The sequence below is a fragment of the Muntiacus reevesi genome, chromosome 7 (genome assembly GCF_963930625.1).
Source record: "Muntiacus reevesi chromosome 7, mMunRee1.1, whole genome shotgun sequence".
In the NCBI taxonomy this organism is placed as follows: domain Eukaryota; kingdom Metazoa; phylum Chordata; class Mammalia; order Artiodactyla; family Cervidae; genus Muntiacus; species Muntiacus reevesi.
In genome coordinates this window covers 98,419,741-98,438,864 of record NC_089255.1, presented here as the reverse complement: position 1 = coordinate 98,438,864, position 19,124 = coordinate 98,419,741, and the positions used below count along the sequence as shown (strand labels likewise).

At 43.4% G+C, this 19,124-nt stretch overlaps 1 protein-coding gene across 2 annotated transcripts in view; it reads right to left on the bottom strand.

The window, feature by feature from the left end:
• The window catches only part of GOLM2 (golgi membrane protein 2), an 85,224-nt gene extending 68,265 nt beyond the window's left edge, over positions 1-16,959 (bottom strand). The window contains exon 1 of one of the 2 annotated variants that reach the window (XM_065941552.1): positions 16,345-16,959. In XM_065941552.1, the coding sequence (XP_065797624.1) occupies positions 16,345-16,671 (327 nt within the window). In that variant the 5' untranslated portion in view covers positions 16,672-16,959. The remainder of the gene's footprint in view (positions 1-16,344) is intronic. The other variant, XM_065941553.1, reaches the window with a different exon arrangement.
• Between the last annotated feature and the right edge of the window lie 2,165 nt (positions 16,960-19,124).

The window sequence follows — 19,124 nt, the reverse complement described above, 5'->3', positions numbered from 1 at the left end:
TATTCCTAGCACCTAGTACATGGTAAACACTCCACTTTACCAAATGAGTGACTTATGTATACAATGTACTTTGATAAATCATAAAGCACTGTATCAGGAAGAGAACTTACTGAGTTTTACCCTTTGTGAATTTAAGTTACTTATAGTTTTCAGTTTATGAAACAAGTCCCTGAGGATATGCAGTACATAAGACAAATGAATTTTTTTCATTATGTCCCCATTAACTAATTTTAAGGTTTTCTTCTCTTCATATGAGAATGCTATTGAACCAGGAAAATATTTTTGAATTTCTAACTAAACAAAATACTAATCTAGACGTACTATTACATGTTTCAAGGAAAAGATACATTCAATAAAGCCAAAAAGATAATAAGTTGATAATGACTGCCTTTACATGAGAATATTTCGATTATGTCTTCCAGAAAAGTAGTGTAATCAGATATGTGGCTAATACCCCTGGCAGCCCAGCACATACATACGCATGCTTTAAGAGCCAGTGCAAACTGCTGAATCAATCACCAAATATTCACAGTGTCCACACGTAGGGCATAGTACCAAATATGTTAGGTGTTTACAAAATTTAGACTAGATGATTTTCAGAGTCAAGAAATTCACAATATAAAATTGGAAGACATGAAAAAATAGATCCAGCATAAATGTACAGATATAGTTATTCACTCAACACTCATTAACTAGGTATAAACCAGGTACTTAAAGCATATGCAGATTAAGAAATATGGACTCTGCTCAGGAATTAAGTAATGTCATGCCAGGAACTGTGGGAATACAAAGATGAACAGAACATATAGCCCTATCTGGCCCACAATCAGGTTATGGAGAGATAATCCTAAGTAGGTAGTTACAGCAATTAACACTGATGACTCTTCCTCAAAACTCTCCCCCTGGCTGGCACGCCAGCACGGCAGGCAGCTTTTTCTTTCCCTCTCTGCCACGTCAGTCACTTAGGCCTGCTCCTCCTCTACTCTACCCTGAAATGGGGCAAAGCTCCATCTTACACGTTCATCGTCTCACTCTATAACCTAGACCATTCCTATGACTTCAACAACCAAAATCTTTTCCTAGGCTGTCCTTTCTACTCAATTCCAAGAGGGCATTTTCAACTACCTACTAAATCTTTCACAGATTCCTCAAACTGGACTTATTTATTAAACTTGCACTCTTCTCAAACTAACTTCTAATCTAAGGTTCCTACCTCAGGTCATAGCACTATCACCAGTATCATGGGATTCATCTTTGCCTACCCAATCACACACCAAATGCATTACAAAATCTTGTTAATTCTATTTCTCTCTACTTCTCTATCTTAATGACTCAGTGCTTCTCCATCCAGGTGCCACTAGTATTTGAAGTAGAACAGTCCTTCATTGTTGGGACTCTCTTCTGCAGTACAGAACACCTACCATTCCTGGCTCCACACCTAAACCCATTACCACTCCCCAGGCATCAATACTAATGAAAATGCCTCCTGAGGCTGGTAAGCACAGAATTATACAACGTGTTTAGTTAAAGACTCCATTATCCTCCAACTGTACTACTGAAAAAAAAAATTTTTTTAATAAAAACCTATATTTATTTTTCCTATATCTACTTTTTTACCTCTGTAATCAATTCTCTATTCTGCAGCCAGAGGTTTTAAGCTCAATTTGCTAAAGTAACTCCTCTATTTAAAGTCCTTCCATGTTTTCCATTGTGGGAGAAAGCATTTAGTCTTTTGCCACTAAATATAAGGTTAGCTGTGGGGTTTTGACAGAGACCTCTGATGAATATGAGGAAGTTTCCTTCTATTGCTATTTTGCTGAGAGTTTTTACCATGAATGCGTGTTCAACTTTGTTAAATACTCTCTCTGCAAGGATATTCAATCTCACTACTTCTACTTGACATTTTACTGGAGGTCCTAGCCAGTACAGTATGGGGAAGAAAAATAAAAAGCATCCAACTGGAAAGGGGGGAAAACTGTCTTTATTTGCAGATGACATGACCTTGTCCAGAAATAATTTTAAAGAATCTACCGGAAAAACTACTGAGTTCTAATGACTTTTTGTAGAATCCTTAGAATTCTTTAGGGTCCTGGTGGCTCAGAGGTTAAAGTATCTGCCTGCAATGCGGGAGACCTGGGTTCGATCCCTGGGTTGGGAAGATCCCCTGGAGAAGGAAATGGCAACCCACTCCAGGATTCTTGCCTGGAAAATCCCATGGACGAAGGAGCCTGGTGGGCTATAGTCCACGGCATCGCAAACAGTCGGACACAACTGAGCAACTTCACTTTCACTTTAGAATTCTTAGATGCCATTAGTGCTAGAACTAATAAGTCCTACAGCAGGGAAACAATCAATATACAAAAATTAATAGCACTATTTATACACCCGCAAAGAAGTGGAAAATGGAATAAGCCCAATTCCATTTTTTATAGCATCAAATACATGAAATACTTGGGGATAAAAACATGTGAGTCTTGAACATTTGAAAATGTAAAATGTGCTGCAAGAATATAGAGAAGATCTAAAACACAGAGACACTGCGTGTTCATGGATTGCAATAATCAATATGGTGAAGATTCAGTTCACTCCAAATTGATTTACAGAGACCGATTATGGGTTGAGCTGTATTCCCTAAAAGGTCATGTTTAAGTCCTAACCGCCGCCACCCCCAGTACTGTGACTGTGACCTTACTTGCAAATCGTGTCAATGCAGCTGTAATCAAATTAAGATGAAGTCATACTGAATTAGGGTAGGCCTTAATCCAATATGGGCTTCCCAGGTGGTGCTAATGATAAAGAACCTGCCTGCTAACGAGGGAGACATAAGAAACATGGGTGCATTTCCTGGGTCATGAAGATCCCCGGAGGAGGGCAGACAACCCACTCCAGCACTCTTGCCTGGAGAATCCCATGGACAGAGGGGCCTGGGGGCCTATAGTCCATGGGGTCACAGAGTCAAACACAAACAACCAAAGTGACTCAGCACAGAGCACCCACATGCAATCCTCGATTAATGCAAAAGAACTAGTCCTTGTAAGAAAATAAAACAGAATTAGGGAAGAGAACTCCACATGAAAAGACAGAGATACACAAACATGTTGGGAAGACAGCCATGGAAGATGGTTACAGAGACTGAAGTTATTCTGCCTTAAGCCAAAGAACACCTGAGGTAATCAGAAGCTAGAAGAAACTTCCCCTAGAGGCTCCAGTGGAAGCACAGTCTTGCCAAAACCTTAATTTTGGACATCTACTCTCCAAAACCACGAGACAATCAAGTTCGGTTATTTTAAGTTATCCAGTTTGTGGTTCTTTGTTACAGCAGCCCTAAGAAACCAATACACAGAGTGAACACTCAAAAGTTATTTGCTCTGTTGGCAAGATAACTGTTCTTATATAATTACATAAATTTTGTTCTCTATATATAATTTTATATATTTTAAAACTATACAGATATAGGTACCTAATGTGTGGCAATGCACTTTCGTGGAAAGGATTTATGGAATCAAGCAGATCAGAGTTTAGGATTCTGCCATTTTCTCACCTAAGCCTGTTTCTTCAACCATAAAATGAGAAGAATTAATGGAAATACATAAAAGCCTGTCCACTACAGACTGACATTTAGTAATGCTAGTTCCTTTACTTCCCAGGTGTACTGGAAGAGTTAACCTTGAAGAGTTTTTTTCTTTTGCCGTGCCACGTGGCTTGTGGGGTCTTAGCTCCCCATCCAGGGATGGGACCTGTGTTCCCTTCAGCAGAAGCAAGGAGCCCTAACAACAGGGAAGTCCCTGATCTTACATTAAAACTCTAATATTTTAATTGACAAACATATACCGATTGCACAATGTACTCTGTGCTACAAAGATCTTAGACACATGTCCCCGCGTTTCTTTCATCTTCCTTTCTTATTTCCTTATTTTTCTGCTTCTTCTTGCTCCCACGATAAGGGTCAGAGTAATCTCAGGAGGTTCCATGAAGATCATAAAACTGATTCTTGAAAAATGTTGGCTACAACTTTAACAGAGAAAAACCTAAAAGAATATTCAAGGAGATTCCTTCTACCCACTCCAGAGAGGAAAGAAACAATTCATATAATGTGGTGATGTGGTATATGTACCCTGATACAACAGGGAATACTTGAACTGTAACTTCATTAAGCAAGGAACTATGTTTTGTGTTTTGTGAATAAAGACCAGAGGTTTCCGCATTTTGGCTTCCTTGTAAGTTGGCTTCCTTGTAAGAGAATTAACATTCCATTTGACTGAACTTTGCGTTCCTCTTGGCACAGGCAAGGCATGCAGTAATTTTAGTTTCTCATGATGCTTTAAGTTTCTCTTAAAGTGTTTTCCTTTTTCTGTTAAACGTCAGTGATTTCCACTACTCTGCCTTCCCACTCACCAATCCATTCCTTTCTATCCTCTAATCTACTGTTGATTCCTTCTAGTGTGTTTTTCATTTCAGTTATTTTATTCTTCATCTGTTTGGTTCTTTTTTTATATTTTCTCACTCTTTGTTAAAAACTTCTAACTTCTCACTCTGCTCATTCAATCTTCTCCCGAGTTCTCTGAATGTCTTTACACTCATTACCTTGAACCCTCTATTGGGCAGGTTGCCCATCTCCACTTCACTGAGCTCTTCTGGGATTTTATCTCGCTCCTTCATTTGGAAGATACTCGCCTGTTGCCTCATTTTGCCTAATTTACTGTTTTTATTTCTAAGTATCTGGTAGGTTGGTTTCATTTCCCCACCTTGGAACAGCAGGCTTTTGGAGACGTCCTCTGCATCCCAGCAGCACACTGCCCTCCAGTCTTCAGAGACACGTGCTTGAGGGCAGCCCCCCCGTCCAGGCCGCGCGGGTCATGGTGGTGGTCTACTGGGGGCCGTTCCTTGTGTGGAGGCTACTGGCCCCTAGTTGGTGAGGCTGAGGGCCCTGGGACCCTAGGGCTAGCGCTGGCCCACTACAGGGTGGGGCTGGACAACGGGGTAGCTAGCCAAGGGGCTGAAGGTGGTGTTGGCCTGCTGGGAGGTGAGTCTGGGGCCCAAGAGGTCTGCGGCGCTAGTGATAACCTGCTGATAGGCTGAGCAGGGTTCCCAGAGCTCTGATTGTAGGCCCTGGGGGTCGCAGAGCTGGTGGTGGCCTGATGCTCGGCAGGGCTGGGGCTCCAGGGGTATCGGGGCTGGTGGTGGCCTGATGCTCGGCAGGGCTGGGGCCCCGGGGGTATCAGGGCTGGTGGTGGCCTGCTGGTAGGTGGACTGGGTCCTGGTACAGGGGGCTGCACTGATTCAATTCTCTATCTGATACATCTATTCTAAATATGTCTTCCAACCCATGACTTGCTTTTTCTTTCATTTTTTAAAAAAATAGTGCCTTTTGAAGAACAAAGCTTTTAATTTCGATAGTCAAATTTATCTCTTTTTCTTTTAATGGTTCACGCTTTTTGTGTCCTCAAAAACCCACACAAATCTAAAGTCACAAATTTTTTCTCCTGTGTTGTTGTCTAGAAGATTTATAGCTTTACTTTTTACATTGAGGTCCATGATCCATGTTAATTTTATTTGTTTATGTTGTGAAGTAGCACAAGTTATATACCACCACCACCCACCTCATCACCATAAAGTTGCTTTAATATCTTTTGTTGAAAAGACTTCCCTTTCCTCATTAAACTGCCTTGGCACTTTTGCCAAAAATTAATTGACCATATATCTGTGGGTATATTTGTGCGCTCTATTCCATTCCAGTAATTTATATGCCCATTCTTTTCAATAACTCCACAGTCTTGATTACTGAATCTATATAGTATTACATTACTATATAACAAGCCTTGAAATCAGGGAGTATAAGTTCTCCTACTTTGTTCTTTTAAAAATTGTTTTGGCTATTCTAGGTAATTTGCATTTCCATACATTTCGGTATCAGCTTGTCAGTTTCTACAAAAAAAATAAAACAACCTTCAGAAGTCTGCCAGAGTTTTTAGTGAATCCTGTGTTAGTTTCTGAGAGCCATTATAGCAAAGTACCAGTATTCCCGCCTGGGAAAACAGAAGGTCAGAGGAGCCTGGGGGACTAGAGTCCTACAGTCCACAGTCCTGGGGTCGGAAAAAAAAAAGCTGGACACGCCTTCGCAACTAAACACCAACGAAACAAACCACAAGCCCAATGACTAAAACAACCAGAAATATTCTCTCACGGTTCTGCAGTCCAAAAGTCCAAAACTGAGTTGTCTATGGTACCGTGCTATCTATTTGAAGGCCCTAAAGAAGGATTCTTCCTTGCCCTTTTCTTAGCTTCTTGTGGCTGCTGACGATACTTGGCATTCCTTGGCTTATAAATGCATCACTCCAGTCAAGGCCTCCATCTCCATGTGGCCTTCTTCCCTGTGTCTCTTTATGTATCCAAATTTCCTCTTCTTATAAGGACACAAGAAACTGGATTAGAGTCCACTTTAATCCTATAACTGGTAATACTTTGTATCGGCACTAATGACTATCAAGAACTCATTAGAAAAAATTTTAAATATGGTCCTTCCTAAAGTAACTTAAAAATTTTGTTGAGAAGACAAAGTTAACATTTAGGAAGCTATCAGTGAAAAATGAAAAACAAAATAATTTAGAGTGGTTCAAACAATAAATGTTAACTGTGTATAAAAACAGCACACGCCAGGTCAGAAGTCAGAGGGCTTCATGGCCAACGTACCAAAAGGCTGGAGTCACAGAAAAGAGGCAAGAGACTGACAGCCAAATAACAGGAGCAGAAGCGCAGACGCAGGAACTGACGTGACACGGGAGGCAGGCGAGGAGACACAGGTCGGCACAGCAACACGTCGGGAGCAGCCTGGGCCAGGAGACAGCGGGACAGAAGTCGACGGAGGCCCTCCTCGGAAGGCCTGGGAGGCTGGACAGCAGAGTTCTGATCTGACACAGGGAGTCACGCAACTACTCCAGAAGTAAGGCAGGAGGGAGAGTTGGTTTGCTCGAGGGTGTGGGACTAACCGAAATAAAACAGAGTTCGGGGCAAGGAGACTAGTTAGGGAGCTCCTGCTTCCTTTCCAATCAATTCTCTATTCTGCAACCAGAGTACTTTTTTTAAAAATTCAATTTGACCAAGTAACTCCTCTGCATGGTGACCACTGAGTCTGAGATGCTCAAGGAATCAAAGATGATACCAAAATTTCTAACCTCAGTCTCAATAATGGCTGCATGAGCATTACAGGGACCAGGAAGGCAGGAAAGGGATGCAGTCTAGAAAGGAGGCATGAGCTCTGTATGGTTTATGAATAATTTGAGGTGGCAATTAAATGACAGCTAGAATTTGGCCAGATTATGATGGGGAAGGCAAAGGCAGGAATATTCATGTGTAGAGTGTTAGAAAAACTGCAGAAGGCTGCTCTTCAAATTACAGAGGCAGGCATCAGTGGAGGAGGAAATGGCAACCCACTCCAGTATTCTTCTTTGGGAAATCCTATAGACGGAGGAGCCTGGTGGATCACAGTCCATGGGGTTGCAAAGAGTTGGACACTTTGAGACTAAACAAAAAAAAAATGCCAGGTGTTGGGGAGTCAGCTTAGACGGGCATAAGAGGAGTCAACTACGCCTATTTAGAAAAGGACCAGGAAAGGTGGCAAGGGTGGAGTCAGACAGCCAGGCCAAAGGGCAAGGCAGGCCAGCTAGAGCTTGGACCGGATCTTAGGCAGGAACACGGGCGGAATCCCATCCTGGAAAGAAGGCTGGTGAGAAATAAGGAAGTAGTTGTGGAATAATAGCTAACATAACACTTACTAAACATTTCTTTTTTTTTTTTTTAAACAATATGGTATGTTCAAACCATATAAATGAATTTATTCATTTAAACTTCACAAGAATGAGAGAGGTAACTATTATTGTCCTCATTTTACAGATGTGGAACGAAGGCATAGAGAAGTTAAGTGACTTGCCCAAGGTTCTGCACATATTAAATGGCTGAGTCAGGACTCGAGATCATGGTGAGTGAAAGGCGCTCAGTCGTGTCCAACTCTTTGCCACCCCAGGGACTCAGCCTATGGAATTCTCCAGGCCAGGATACTGGAGTGGGTAGCCTTTCCCTTCTCCAGGGGATCTTCCCAACCCAGGGATGGAACCCAGGTCTCCTGCATTGCAGGCGGATTCTTTACCAGCCGAGTCACAAGGGAAGCCCAAGAATACTGGAGTGGGCAGCCTATCCCTTCTCCAGCAGATCTTTCCCAGCCAGGAATCAAACCAGGGTATCTGGGCATTGCAGGCGGATTCTTTACCAACTGAGCTATCAGGGAAGCTCTGAGATCATGGTAATGAACACTTATTCCGTGCCATGGTTTTTACATATATGCATTTGGTATGTATATGAGCATTGTGTACATACACACACAATGAGGCTATTTTTTTGGAAAAAAAAAAAAAAAGGAATTATGTTTCCCACCCTCCTTTCTGGCACATGACCTTTCCTTGTTCAAGCAAATGTATGCACTGCCTCAGGGAGGATTACGGTTGGTAAAGGGAAAAGAGGTCGGTCATTTACTGTTCGGCTTCAAACCTCAAAACTGATTCTTTTTTTTTATCCATTTGTAACAAAACAACAGTTTTGGGAAGGACATTTTCTATATTCAAACAGCTCTGATTTATCAAGAGCTTGCCTTGGCCCACCATAACTGGTACAAGATACAGGCAGGAAGAATTCAAATAAGGATAGGAGAAATAACCCCACCCAGGAAATAGGAGAAAGGGTCTTTCTCACAGAAAGAGGAAAGAAAAGGCAGCGTGTGTGTCACAGATTCCCTCTTGGCATGGGCTGAACTGTGTTCCCACAAACCCACACACTGAAGTCTCAACACCCAGTACCTCAGAATGTGACCTATTTGGAAACAAGGTCTTTAAAGAGGTGAGTGAGTTACAATGAGGCCACTGGGGTGGGACCCTAATCCAAGATGACTGGCGCCCTTCTAAGAAGAGGAAGAACCCCAGAGACGCAGGGACACAAAGGAAGCCGTGAGACGACGGGCAGCGAGGAGGAGGCCTCTGCCAGCCAAGGGGGGAGGCTCCAGCAGAGACCAAGCTGCCGGCACGCCAGCCCTGGACTGCTAGACTGCAGGCCGTCAGGACGCAAACTTCTGCTGTTTTTAGCCAGCCAGTCTGTGGGATTTTGTATGGAAGTTGTAGATAGCTAACACACCCCTCTAGACGAAAACCCGTTAGGGAGGAAGGTTTAAAAAAAACAAACAAGCACAAGGTAAATATGCAGGGAATCCCAGAGAAGTGGCGCTCGTTTCTCACTTCCAAGGACAATTTCAGGCGCCCTTAAAGAATTTCTGTGTTCTTATGATTGCTGGAGGGAAGGGACAGTTGGGAGTGTGGGAAGGACATGTACTCACTGCTGTGTTTAAATGGACAGCCAGCAGGACCCACTGTAGCACAGGGGACTCTGCTCAGTGCTCTGTGGCGGCCTGGATGGGAGGGCGGCACGAGGAGGAATGGACACACGCACACGTATGGCTGAGTCCCTTCACTGTTTACCTGAAACCATCACAGCATTGTTAAACAGCTATACCTCAACACAGAATAAAAAGTTCAAAAGTTCAAAGTTCTAACAGCCCAGGTAACTGAAAATGGGAGGACAGAATAATAAATTGGAAGATATCCAATGTCACCTTGCTGATATCTGTGGAGCAGGGATTTCAAGATTTCCAAAGATAGTCTGACAGTAGCAATGAGTATACCTCACACCTAGACTTTGGTCTCTAATACCATTTCCTAATAAAAGGACCTAGGGCTCTGTGGAGAAGGATTCTAGGACTGGGGCAGGAAGTACACAAGAAAAGTCAGAGCATCTTGTGGTGACAGAAACTAAGGAAGGGGTTTGTGACAATGATGGGGTATTATGCCCAGAAGCAACTGAAAGAGGTCCCAATGGCCAAAGCTGGAACAATCTGAGCAACAACATAAATAGAGTAGCAGTGGATTATAAATTAAAGTATAAAATAAATATCCATGAGTTCATACTGATATAAATAAATAACTGAATAGTAAATAAGGGAGAAGAGACTAAGGTCCATGCAGAAAAATTGCAAGTAATTTATGTAGACACTCTGCCCTGAAGGAGACAGAACATAACTCCCAAGTCATTAAGCGCTGGCTGTACATAGCAACCTCCTTTCAAAGAGTACAGCATGGAAAAGGAAGGAAACAATGCATTCTTCTCCTTTACGGCAACTTTACAGTGAAGAAACCTACAAACACTACACAAGCCAGGTGATCAAGGTCAGCACCGAGTGGTCAGTCACCTTGAGAGACGTTCTGATGCGAGCAGAAGGGCGCTTTCCTTAGCGGTCTTCCTCCCCCAAACCATAACCTGAGTCTAATCCTGAGAAAAGCATCAAACAAATGCCAACAGAGTGGCATTCTACAGAACATCTGACCGGTAATCCTCAAAACTGCCAAGGTCAGGGCTTCCCCTACTGGCTCAGTGGTAAAGAATCCGCCTCCCAATGCAGGAGACATACGTCTGATCCCTGATCCGGGAAGATCCCACATGCCACGGAGCAACTAAGCCTGAGCTCCAGAGCCTGCGACCATACCTGCTGAGCCCACGCGCTGCAGCTACTGAAGCCCACACACCCTAAAGCCTGGGCTCCACAATAAGAGAAGCCACTGCAATGAGAAGTCTGAGCCCTGCAGTGAGAGAGAAGCCCCCACTCACTGCAACTGGAGAAAAGGTCATGTAGCAACGAAGACCCAGCACAGCCAAAAATAACTAAATAAATAAAAATTATGGAAAAAAACAAAAACTGTCAAGATCATAAACAAAGCCTGAAAAAACTGTCACGACTACAAGAAGCCTATAGAGACATGACAACTAAATGTAATGTGGAACCTTAGATGGGATCCTGGAACAGAAAAAGGGCATTAGGGAAAAACTGAGAAAATACAAAGTATGGACTTCAGTTATTATTAATGCATCAATTGTGGTTGTTCAGTCACTTGGTCATGTCCAACTCTTTGCGGCCCCATGGCCTGCAGCACACCAGGCCCCCCTGTCCTTCAGAATCTCCTGGAGTTTACTCAAACTCGTGTCCATTGAATAGGTAATGCCATCCAACCATCTCATCCTCTGTCATCTCCTTCTCCTCCTGCCTTCAATCTTTCCCAGCATCAGGGTCTTTTCCAGTGAGTCAGCTCCTTGCATTAGGTGGTCAAAGTATTAGAGCTTCTGCCTCAGCATCAGTACCTTCAATAAATATTCAGGATTGATTTCCTTTAGGATGGACTAGTTTGATCTCCTTGCAGTCCAAGGGACTCTCAAGAGTCTTCTCTAGCACCACAGTTCAAAAGCATCAATTCTTTGGTGCTCAGCCTTCTTTATGGTCCAACTCTCATATCCATACATGACTACTGGAAAAACCATAGCTTTGACTAGATGGACCTTCGTCAGCAAAGTAATGCCTCTGCCTTTTAATATGCTATTTAAGTTTCTCATAGCTTTTCTTCCAAGGAGCAAGCATCTTTTAATTTCATGGCTGCAGTCTCTGTCTGCAGTGATTTTGGAGCCCAAGAAAATAAAGTTTGTCACTGTTTCAACTGTTTCCCTATCTATTTGCCATGAAGTGATGGGACCCAAACCCATGATTTTTTAATGCATCAGTAGAGGTTGATTAATTATGACAAATATGCCATTTAATAACAGGAAAAACTAGGTATGGGGTATAACTTTTTTTTTAAAAAAAGGGTAACTTGAACAATCAATAACCTCAGATACACAGATGATACCATCCTTATGGTAGAAAACAAAGAAGAACTAAAGAGCTTCTTGATGAAAGAGAAAAAGGAGAGTGAAAAAGTTGGCTTAAAACTCAACATTCACAAAACTAAGATCAAGGCGTCTGGTCCCATCACTTCATGGCAAATAGATGGGGAAATAATGGAAACAGTGAGAAACTTTATTTTTTTTGAGCTCCAAAATCACTGCAGATGGTGACTGTAGCCATGAAATTAAAAGACGCTTGCTCCTTGGAAGAAAAGCTATGACCAACCTAGATAGCATATTAAAAAGCAGAGACATTACTTTGCCAACAAAGGTCCATCTAGTCAAAGCTATGGTTTTTCCAGTAGTCATGTATGGATGTGAGAGCTGGACTATAAAGAAAGCTGAGCACCAAAGAATTGGTGCTTTTGAATTGCGGTGTTGGCAAAGACTCCTGAGAGTCCCCTGGACTGCAAAGAGATCAAACCAGTCAATCCTAAAGGAGATCAGTCCTGAATATTCATTGGAAGGACTCGTGTTGAAGCTGAAACTCCAATACTTTGGCCACCTGATTCAAAGAACCGACTCACTGGAAAAGACCTTAATGCTGGGAAAGATTGAAGGCAGGAGAAGGGGACGACAGAGGGTGAGATGGTTGGATGGCATCACTGATTCAATGGACATGAGTTTCAGTAGGCTCTGGGAGTTGGTGATGCACAGGGAAGCCTGGCGTGCTGCAGTGCATGGGGTTGTAGGAAGTCGAACATGACTGAACAACGGAACTGAACTGAACTTAAAAAAGGGCTGCCTTACCAAAACTCCCTACTCACACATCATACCTAAGGCAGCTATCTCATCAGGGCAAAGGGAGTTTTGGCTTGGAACATCCATGGAGTGGGCAAGGGTATACAGGGAGGTGATGCCACCTAAGGATCCTGATCTCCAAAAGACTGTGAAGCAAGTACCGACTGAGTCAGGCATCGAACCACCACTATTGATCTTAAGGTAAAGTCCCTTGAGGAACCCTCAAACCACATGCAGATTTGAGGCCACTGCCCACATTGCCCTGGGGATAGAGAAGATTTAACCTACATCTCAGACACGACTGTGACAGTGAGAATCTTAATAGTCAGGATACCTTAGTTAGGCTGTAACTAAGGAACTCTCAACGTGACTGGCTTACACAATAGGAATTTTTGAAACTTCGTTTATTTATTTATTTTTGGCTGTGCTGGGTCTTCAATGGCCAGCGGGGCTACTTTCCCGTTGCGGCGCTTGAGCTGCTCACTGTGGCAGCTTCTCCTGCTGCGGAGGACAGGCTCTGGGGGCACCCTGAGGTTCCAGCAGCTGCAGCACATGGTCTCAGCAGCTGCAACTCCTGGGCTCTAGAAGACAGGCTCAGTAGTTGTGGTTGCACGGGCTCAGTTTTTCTGAAGCATGTGGGATGTTCCCGGGTCATGAACTGAACCCATGCCTCCCGCATTGGCAGGCAGACTGTCTACCACTGAGGCACCAGAGCAGCAGGGAAGCCCCAGGAATGTTCCTTTATTTCACATGACAAGCGCCAATATACTATTGTAACACTCCACTCTGCCAACATCAGTGCCTCAGCCATTCCTTAGCTAGCTTTTCTGGCACTCTGGTTACCCTAATTTCAGGCATCATGTGGTGAAGCAACAACATCTGGCAAAAGAGACTGACCGCCTCTTCAAATGTGACTCTTTGAAGAGTACTGCTCAGGTACTTTGTAGAATGTCCCTGAATGTGAGTTTGTCTGATGCTTTCTTATGATTATTAGACTGGAGATTTTTGATTTGGGGGAAGAATTTCACTGAGGTGCAAGTATGACTCTTTTAAGGAGCAAGGAAGCTTCCCCTAGCAACTCATTAGCCAGCCCCTTCCTAAACTAAGCACCGGGAATAATGAAATTACTGTAATCAGTTCAGACCAATCAGGACACAACCCTGAGTCATCAGGAAGGATATATACCAAACCAAGGGTGTACAAATGACTACTGAAGGGGTCAGCACCAGTGTGTGCTTTAGGTAAAAACCCTGAAAGGCAGAGCCTTTACTTTAAAGAGACTACACTAACATGAATAAACATTAAAACAAGTCTAGTTTAAAAAGGAAGATACTTTTAATTGTCAATTTACTTGTTTCTCCAACATTATCACCATCCAGAAGGATTTTAGATCATTTACACACGATAAATCTATCTTCTCAGCTCCTGAGGGAGTAGCAGGAATAAAGGAAACACCTCTAAAAGACAAATTTCATCTATAGCTCATCTAGATACCTAGGGCAACATTTCCCAAACTAGTGTGCTTTGCTACATTCTTCTGTACCATGGTAACAAGTTGGCCATGAAAATAGTAATCAGTGATCAAGTTAACTGAAAGAGACTAAGTTAAACAAAACTAAACAGGCTTCTTTACTAACACATCTCTCAGAGCCTTTATATGCTAGCAGGATTATAAATCTGAAGAGGAGAATATACTACTTACACTGTTTAACATTTTCCTCCAAAAAGAAGGTTTTCCTTTTTTGTCCTGACCATCTATGAACAATTTCTAGGAGAGTATTCTGTTTAACACGACCTTGAGAAATAACTGCTGTAAGGGGAAAACAAAGACTCAAGAATATAGTTTATTATTATTAGACAGTTGGGGGGGGGGATCAGCAAAAAATAAGTATACTGAAGAAGGTAGGAAGCAAATCCACAGAATTCAATGATAAAGAAGCAAGAAAGGAGATAGTTCCCAAAATGTTAGGGACAATCAATTATTGAGAAATTGAACAGAATAAGAATAAAAATGCTTTTTGATTTGACCAGGAAGACTGCCATTTGTGACCTTGAAGAAAATAGGTCACATTGCATAGGTCATAAGTTAATAATATAGCACTTACCTCAAGTGCTTCAGAAAAGAGGAGAAAAGAAGGATGGTATACAGAATGAAAAAAATTAGGATGGGGATGAAAAAAGAAATGCATGAAACATTTATAGACCACCAACAACTAGAGTTTATCAGTGAAAGTAAAAACAAAGACATTGGTTGATTGGGAGAATGGAGTATATGGAAGAATACAAAAAATTTTAGAACAGCGAACACCTGTATGCGGTTGAAGGTAAAAATGAAAACCTACTGAAAGAAACTGATAATCACAGTCCAGTAGATGGAAGAAATGGAATCCAGAATATAAATCACTAGAAAAGATTTATCTTTCTTTCCAGGTTGTAGAGAATTTGAATAGTAATACCTAACCATTCAAGTCTGAAGATCTCCTTTAATACTCCAAAATTTCATGGATATCTGTTTATTCCACCCCAGAGAACTTTTCAGTCTACAAAGTTCAGTATGTAGTATAAGTTTGCTGATCTGTTGCTCCTCTCAGAAGCTATGTTATGGTGAAAGTGCAGGCTACTGAAAAGCACCTACCTCAAGTGCTCCTGTGGGCCTCAACCTTCATGAAATAAGAAACAAAGCAGAGGCTGGTGACAGTAAGGAAACTGGGAGCTCAGGAGATTTTATTTATAATGATTAACTATAAATAACTGGCATACAAAATAAAAACTCATAATGGGAACTCAGACACACACAAAAACACTGTGATGATTACCAAAAGAGGGTCCAGAAAGAAAGGTATCTATTATACTTATTCCATCCAGAAATTTTCACAGGTCTGGTATATCAACAAAAATTGCATAGGTCATAAGTTAATAACATAGTTCCCAATATGCTGGTGAGAACAAAGACTCCTCAGCATCGGTCTAGTTACAGTCCAGCTTTAAACTTTCACAATTTAAACTTAGTATGGCTTTCCAACACTAACCCTAAAAGTTAACCATACAAAATTGTATTTTTATTTCCTTCCAAGATCAATTAGGACAATGACATGAGATTCTGTTGCTTAGAATGTTATTTTTAGAGTCTATCTTTTGGGTTAATTTCACTAACAATTCAAACTGAGTACATAATTTTGGATTATCTATGTCCAAGTCACAAGTGTGGCTCATACATATATGTCTCCACAGCCCACCTATAAAACTATTTTTATCACAAAAAAGGCAGTAATTCTTACTCTTTAACTGCTTAATACATAGCCCTGTAGAGATTTACAAGAAGTTAGACTGCTTAAAAAATATATGGTGATCGCCATAAGTAGAAGGGTTAGAGGAAGCCACATTCTTTAAATAAAGAAAGTAATAATGATCAATGCGCATGAAATAAAGGACAGGGCAACAGTACCCACACCAAATCCGGCAGTCTCTAACCCTGTGTATCTGTAGACGTAAGGCGGCCGGCCACATAGACGGGCCAGATCATCACGACTGCCAGCTCAGCAGCCCGGCTTGGGGAAAACGCGGCATCCACGGAGAGGCCACCCTTGAGAACCAAACACTTACAGTTTCGTCTGGAAGGGACCGCAAAACGTGGCCGTGGCGAACCAGTTAAAGTCTGACAGAAACATGGCTGTGAGCGGCAAGGGGAGCCTCCAAGGCAGCGACTCTGGAAGGCAGAGGCGGCCACGGCCGCGCGAACACCCCCGCCACCGAGCTGAAGGCAACTATGGGGGCTGGCGGAGGCGGCTTCGTGCTTACCTTGTCATCTTCGCATCTCTTCCCCAGGCCCTCCCGGGCCTGCAGCCGGCTGCTAAGGCGGCCGTAATCGGCCTCCTTCTGGTCAATCTGTTTCTTGTGCGAGTCCACCAAGAGCAGGAGGTCCGAATTGCGCTTCTCCAGGCGCCCGCGGGCCACCTCGGTGCGCTGGACCTGGCCCTGCAGCTCCGCCACCTCCTCCTGCAGCAGGACGTGGCGTGAGGAGATGCTCCAGTAATTGAAGGCGAGCACCGCGATCACCACCAGCAGGACCGCCAGAACCAGGGAGGGCAGGCGGCCGGCCCGCCGGTTCGCCCCGAAGCCCACCATGGGGCCGAAGCAGGCCGCGCCCCGAGCCTCAGCGCCGACACCTGCGGGCAGACGCTCAGGTCGCGGCTGAGGAGTTGCCCGGGGGACGCGGCCCCAGGGCCGGCCGACGCGGGAGGCCGGCGGACGCGCCCGCCCGCGAGCCGGAGAAGGGGGCGGGGCCGCCAGCTGCAGGCCCCTCCCCGCCCCCCCCTTCAAAGCCGGCCGAGGCGCGTTCCCTAGGCTTTCCTTCAGACCCTGCACCAGCGGGGCGGAACCCGGAGAACCCGGCGCCCGCACCGCAGGCCCGACACCGCAGGGTTAGGAGGCGGGGAAAGAAGCCGGAAAGGGGTGGGCTTAATTCTGGCCCCGCCCATCGGCTGGCCCGGGTCACCAAGGGAGCCATTTCCTAGTTTCCGTCGACGCCTCCTCTTCTCGCGAGAAACTGGACTTCTCTCGCTGCTCGCTCTGTTGTCTCGCGAGGGTTCAATCTGGGTGGAAGTGTGTGGTCGTTTTGGCTGTCTGTACGAGCTTTTGTACCTGAACCGGAATCCCTTCGGCTTTTACCTGGTCAGTACCCTTGACCCACGGTCTAGGCCCTCTGAGTTTTCGGTTTTGAGGACGTCTGAGGCTGCGACCGCTATGTAGGGAAAACTTAGGTGAGCTGCGGGCAGAAGGGGAGACAAGAAGGATCTTGTACTTCCTTCAGTAGATTTTCTTGCTTGTGCCGTCATTGTGAAGAGAAAACCACCACCAAAATAAAACGACCGTGAAATAGCAGTGTCCCAAATATTACGGAGATAAGCAAGAACTAGAACTAAGCTTCATAACTGAAAGGGGTGGTGCCAGCCTGGTTTCCAAGGTTACTGCTTTCACACTGAGGGAAAGAGCTTCAGAAAGGGTGAGCTTTTAGAAACTGTTCCTAAACTCGCTGCTACATTTGCCTCGAGCTAGGCTTCCAAGTAGAAAGTCCAGAAGCTGCCCGCAATGAATAATAACACAGTCTGTTACTGATGGCAAACACATTCTAGGAGAGAAATAATAGCTCTTTTACAGATTGCTTCTGCATGCTTTGTTGTTGTTTAGTCGCCACTTCGTGTCCCATTCTTTGGGACCCCATGGACTGTAGCGCTCCAGGCTCTTCTGTCCATGGAATTTTCCAGGCAAGAGTATTAGGAGTGGGTTGCCATCTCCTGCAGGGAACCTTCCTGACCCAGGGATTGAACCAGTGTCCCCTGCTTTGGCAGACAGGTGGTGTACCATTTGAGTCACAAGGGAAACCGTTTTCCTTGTTATACTCTCAGCAGCACAGTTTTAGGGATGAGGAATCGGAAACACAGAGATGTCCCAGAAACTTTCTCAAAGTCCCATATCTTGAGCCAGAATTAGGCTTGAATTCGGGTCATTGGTGTCTAACATCATTGCTCTTTGCGTTATAATAGGCTTCCAGGCTAACTGTTGCTATATGTTCAGCTTTAATTAAAGTGATGCAGAAAAATCCCCTACTTCTTTTTGTTTTTTCTGCATATTTACTTTCCCCTTGCATGAAAGTTTTAAAGGTTATTGACTCTATCCTGTTTAAGGAGAATGTGGTGCTGATTTATTTTTTTCAGACCTCAGGTTCAAGATCATACATGCACATAAAACCCTCCAAATGCAAAAACTTTGGTATTTTCATTGAGATCAGAGTGATATGATTCCGAGGCAGGAAGACTTGTCATAGAATAATTATTCTGTGCTTCTTATCCATTTAAAACATAAAGTTACCTGCCTAATAATCCTAGAGTAGCCTGGAAATATTATCGAAACCTTTAAGAGTGATGATTTCTCTCCCACAGATACAAAAAATAAAAACACCAAAATTATTAATATTTACTTCACATCAAGCTTGAGTCATTTGCTCTGGTTTCGTAAGATCCAAGAAAGGACAACCTCGAAGGACAACCAGACTTTGGCAAAAAAAAAAAAAAGCAAGACAAAAATGGGAAATCCTTGATTATAATGGATTCACCTATCCTTTCCTCGATTTCATATTGGCCTTGCTTTGCTTAGCCTACCAATTGAAAATTAATCTGTAAAGTGATGTTAGCTGCTTAACATGTTACTCTTTCTTTATAGAAACTTTTCATTTTTGTATGAGATTCTGGCATGTAAAAGTATGTTATTACTTTCACATTCACATACATTTTTTCATCAGGTGCTTAACTCTTTGCTAGATATGGAAGTAACTTACCCAGAGTCATACATCTAGTAAGTGGCAGGACTGAAGCTGGAAAACCAATCCTCTTTCCACCCTTCCCCCAGGGAAAAAAACTTTTTTTTAATCTGCTTTGATGGTTACCTCTTCAAGCTCTTCTCCCTATTTAGTTCAGTTCAGTTCAGTTCAGTTGCTCAGTTGTGTCTGACTCTTTGCGACCCCATGAATCGCAGCACGCCAGGCCTCCCTGTCCATCACTAACTCCCGGAGTTTACTCAAA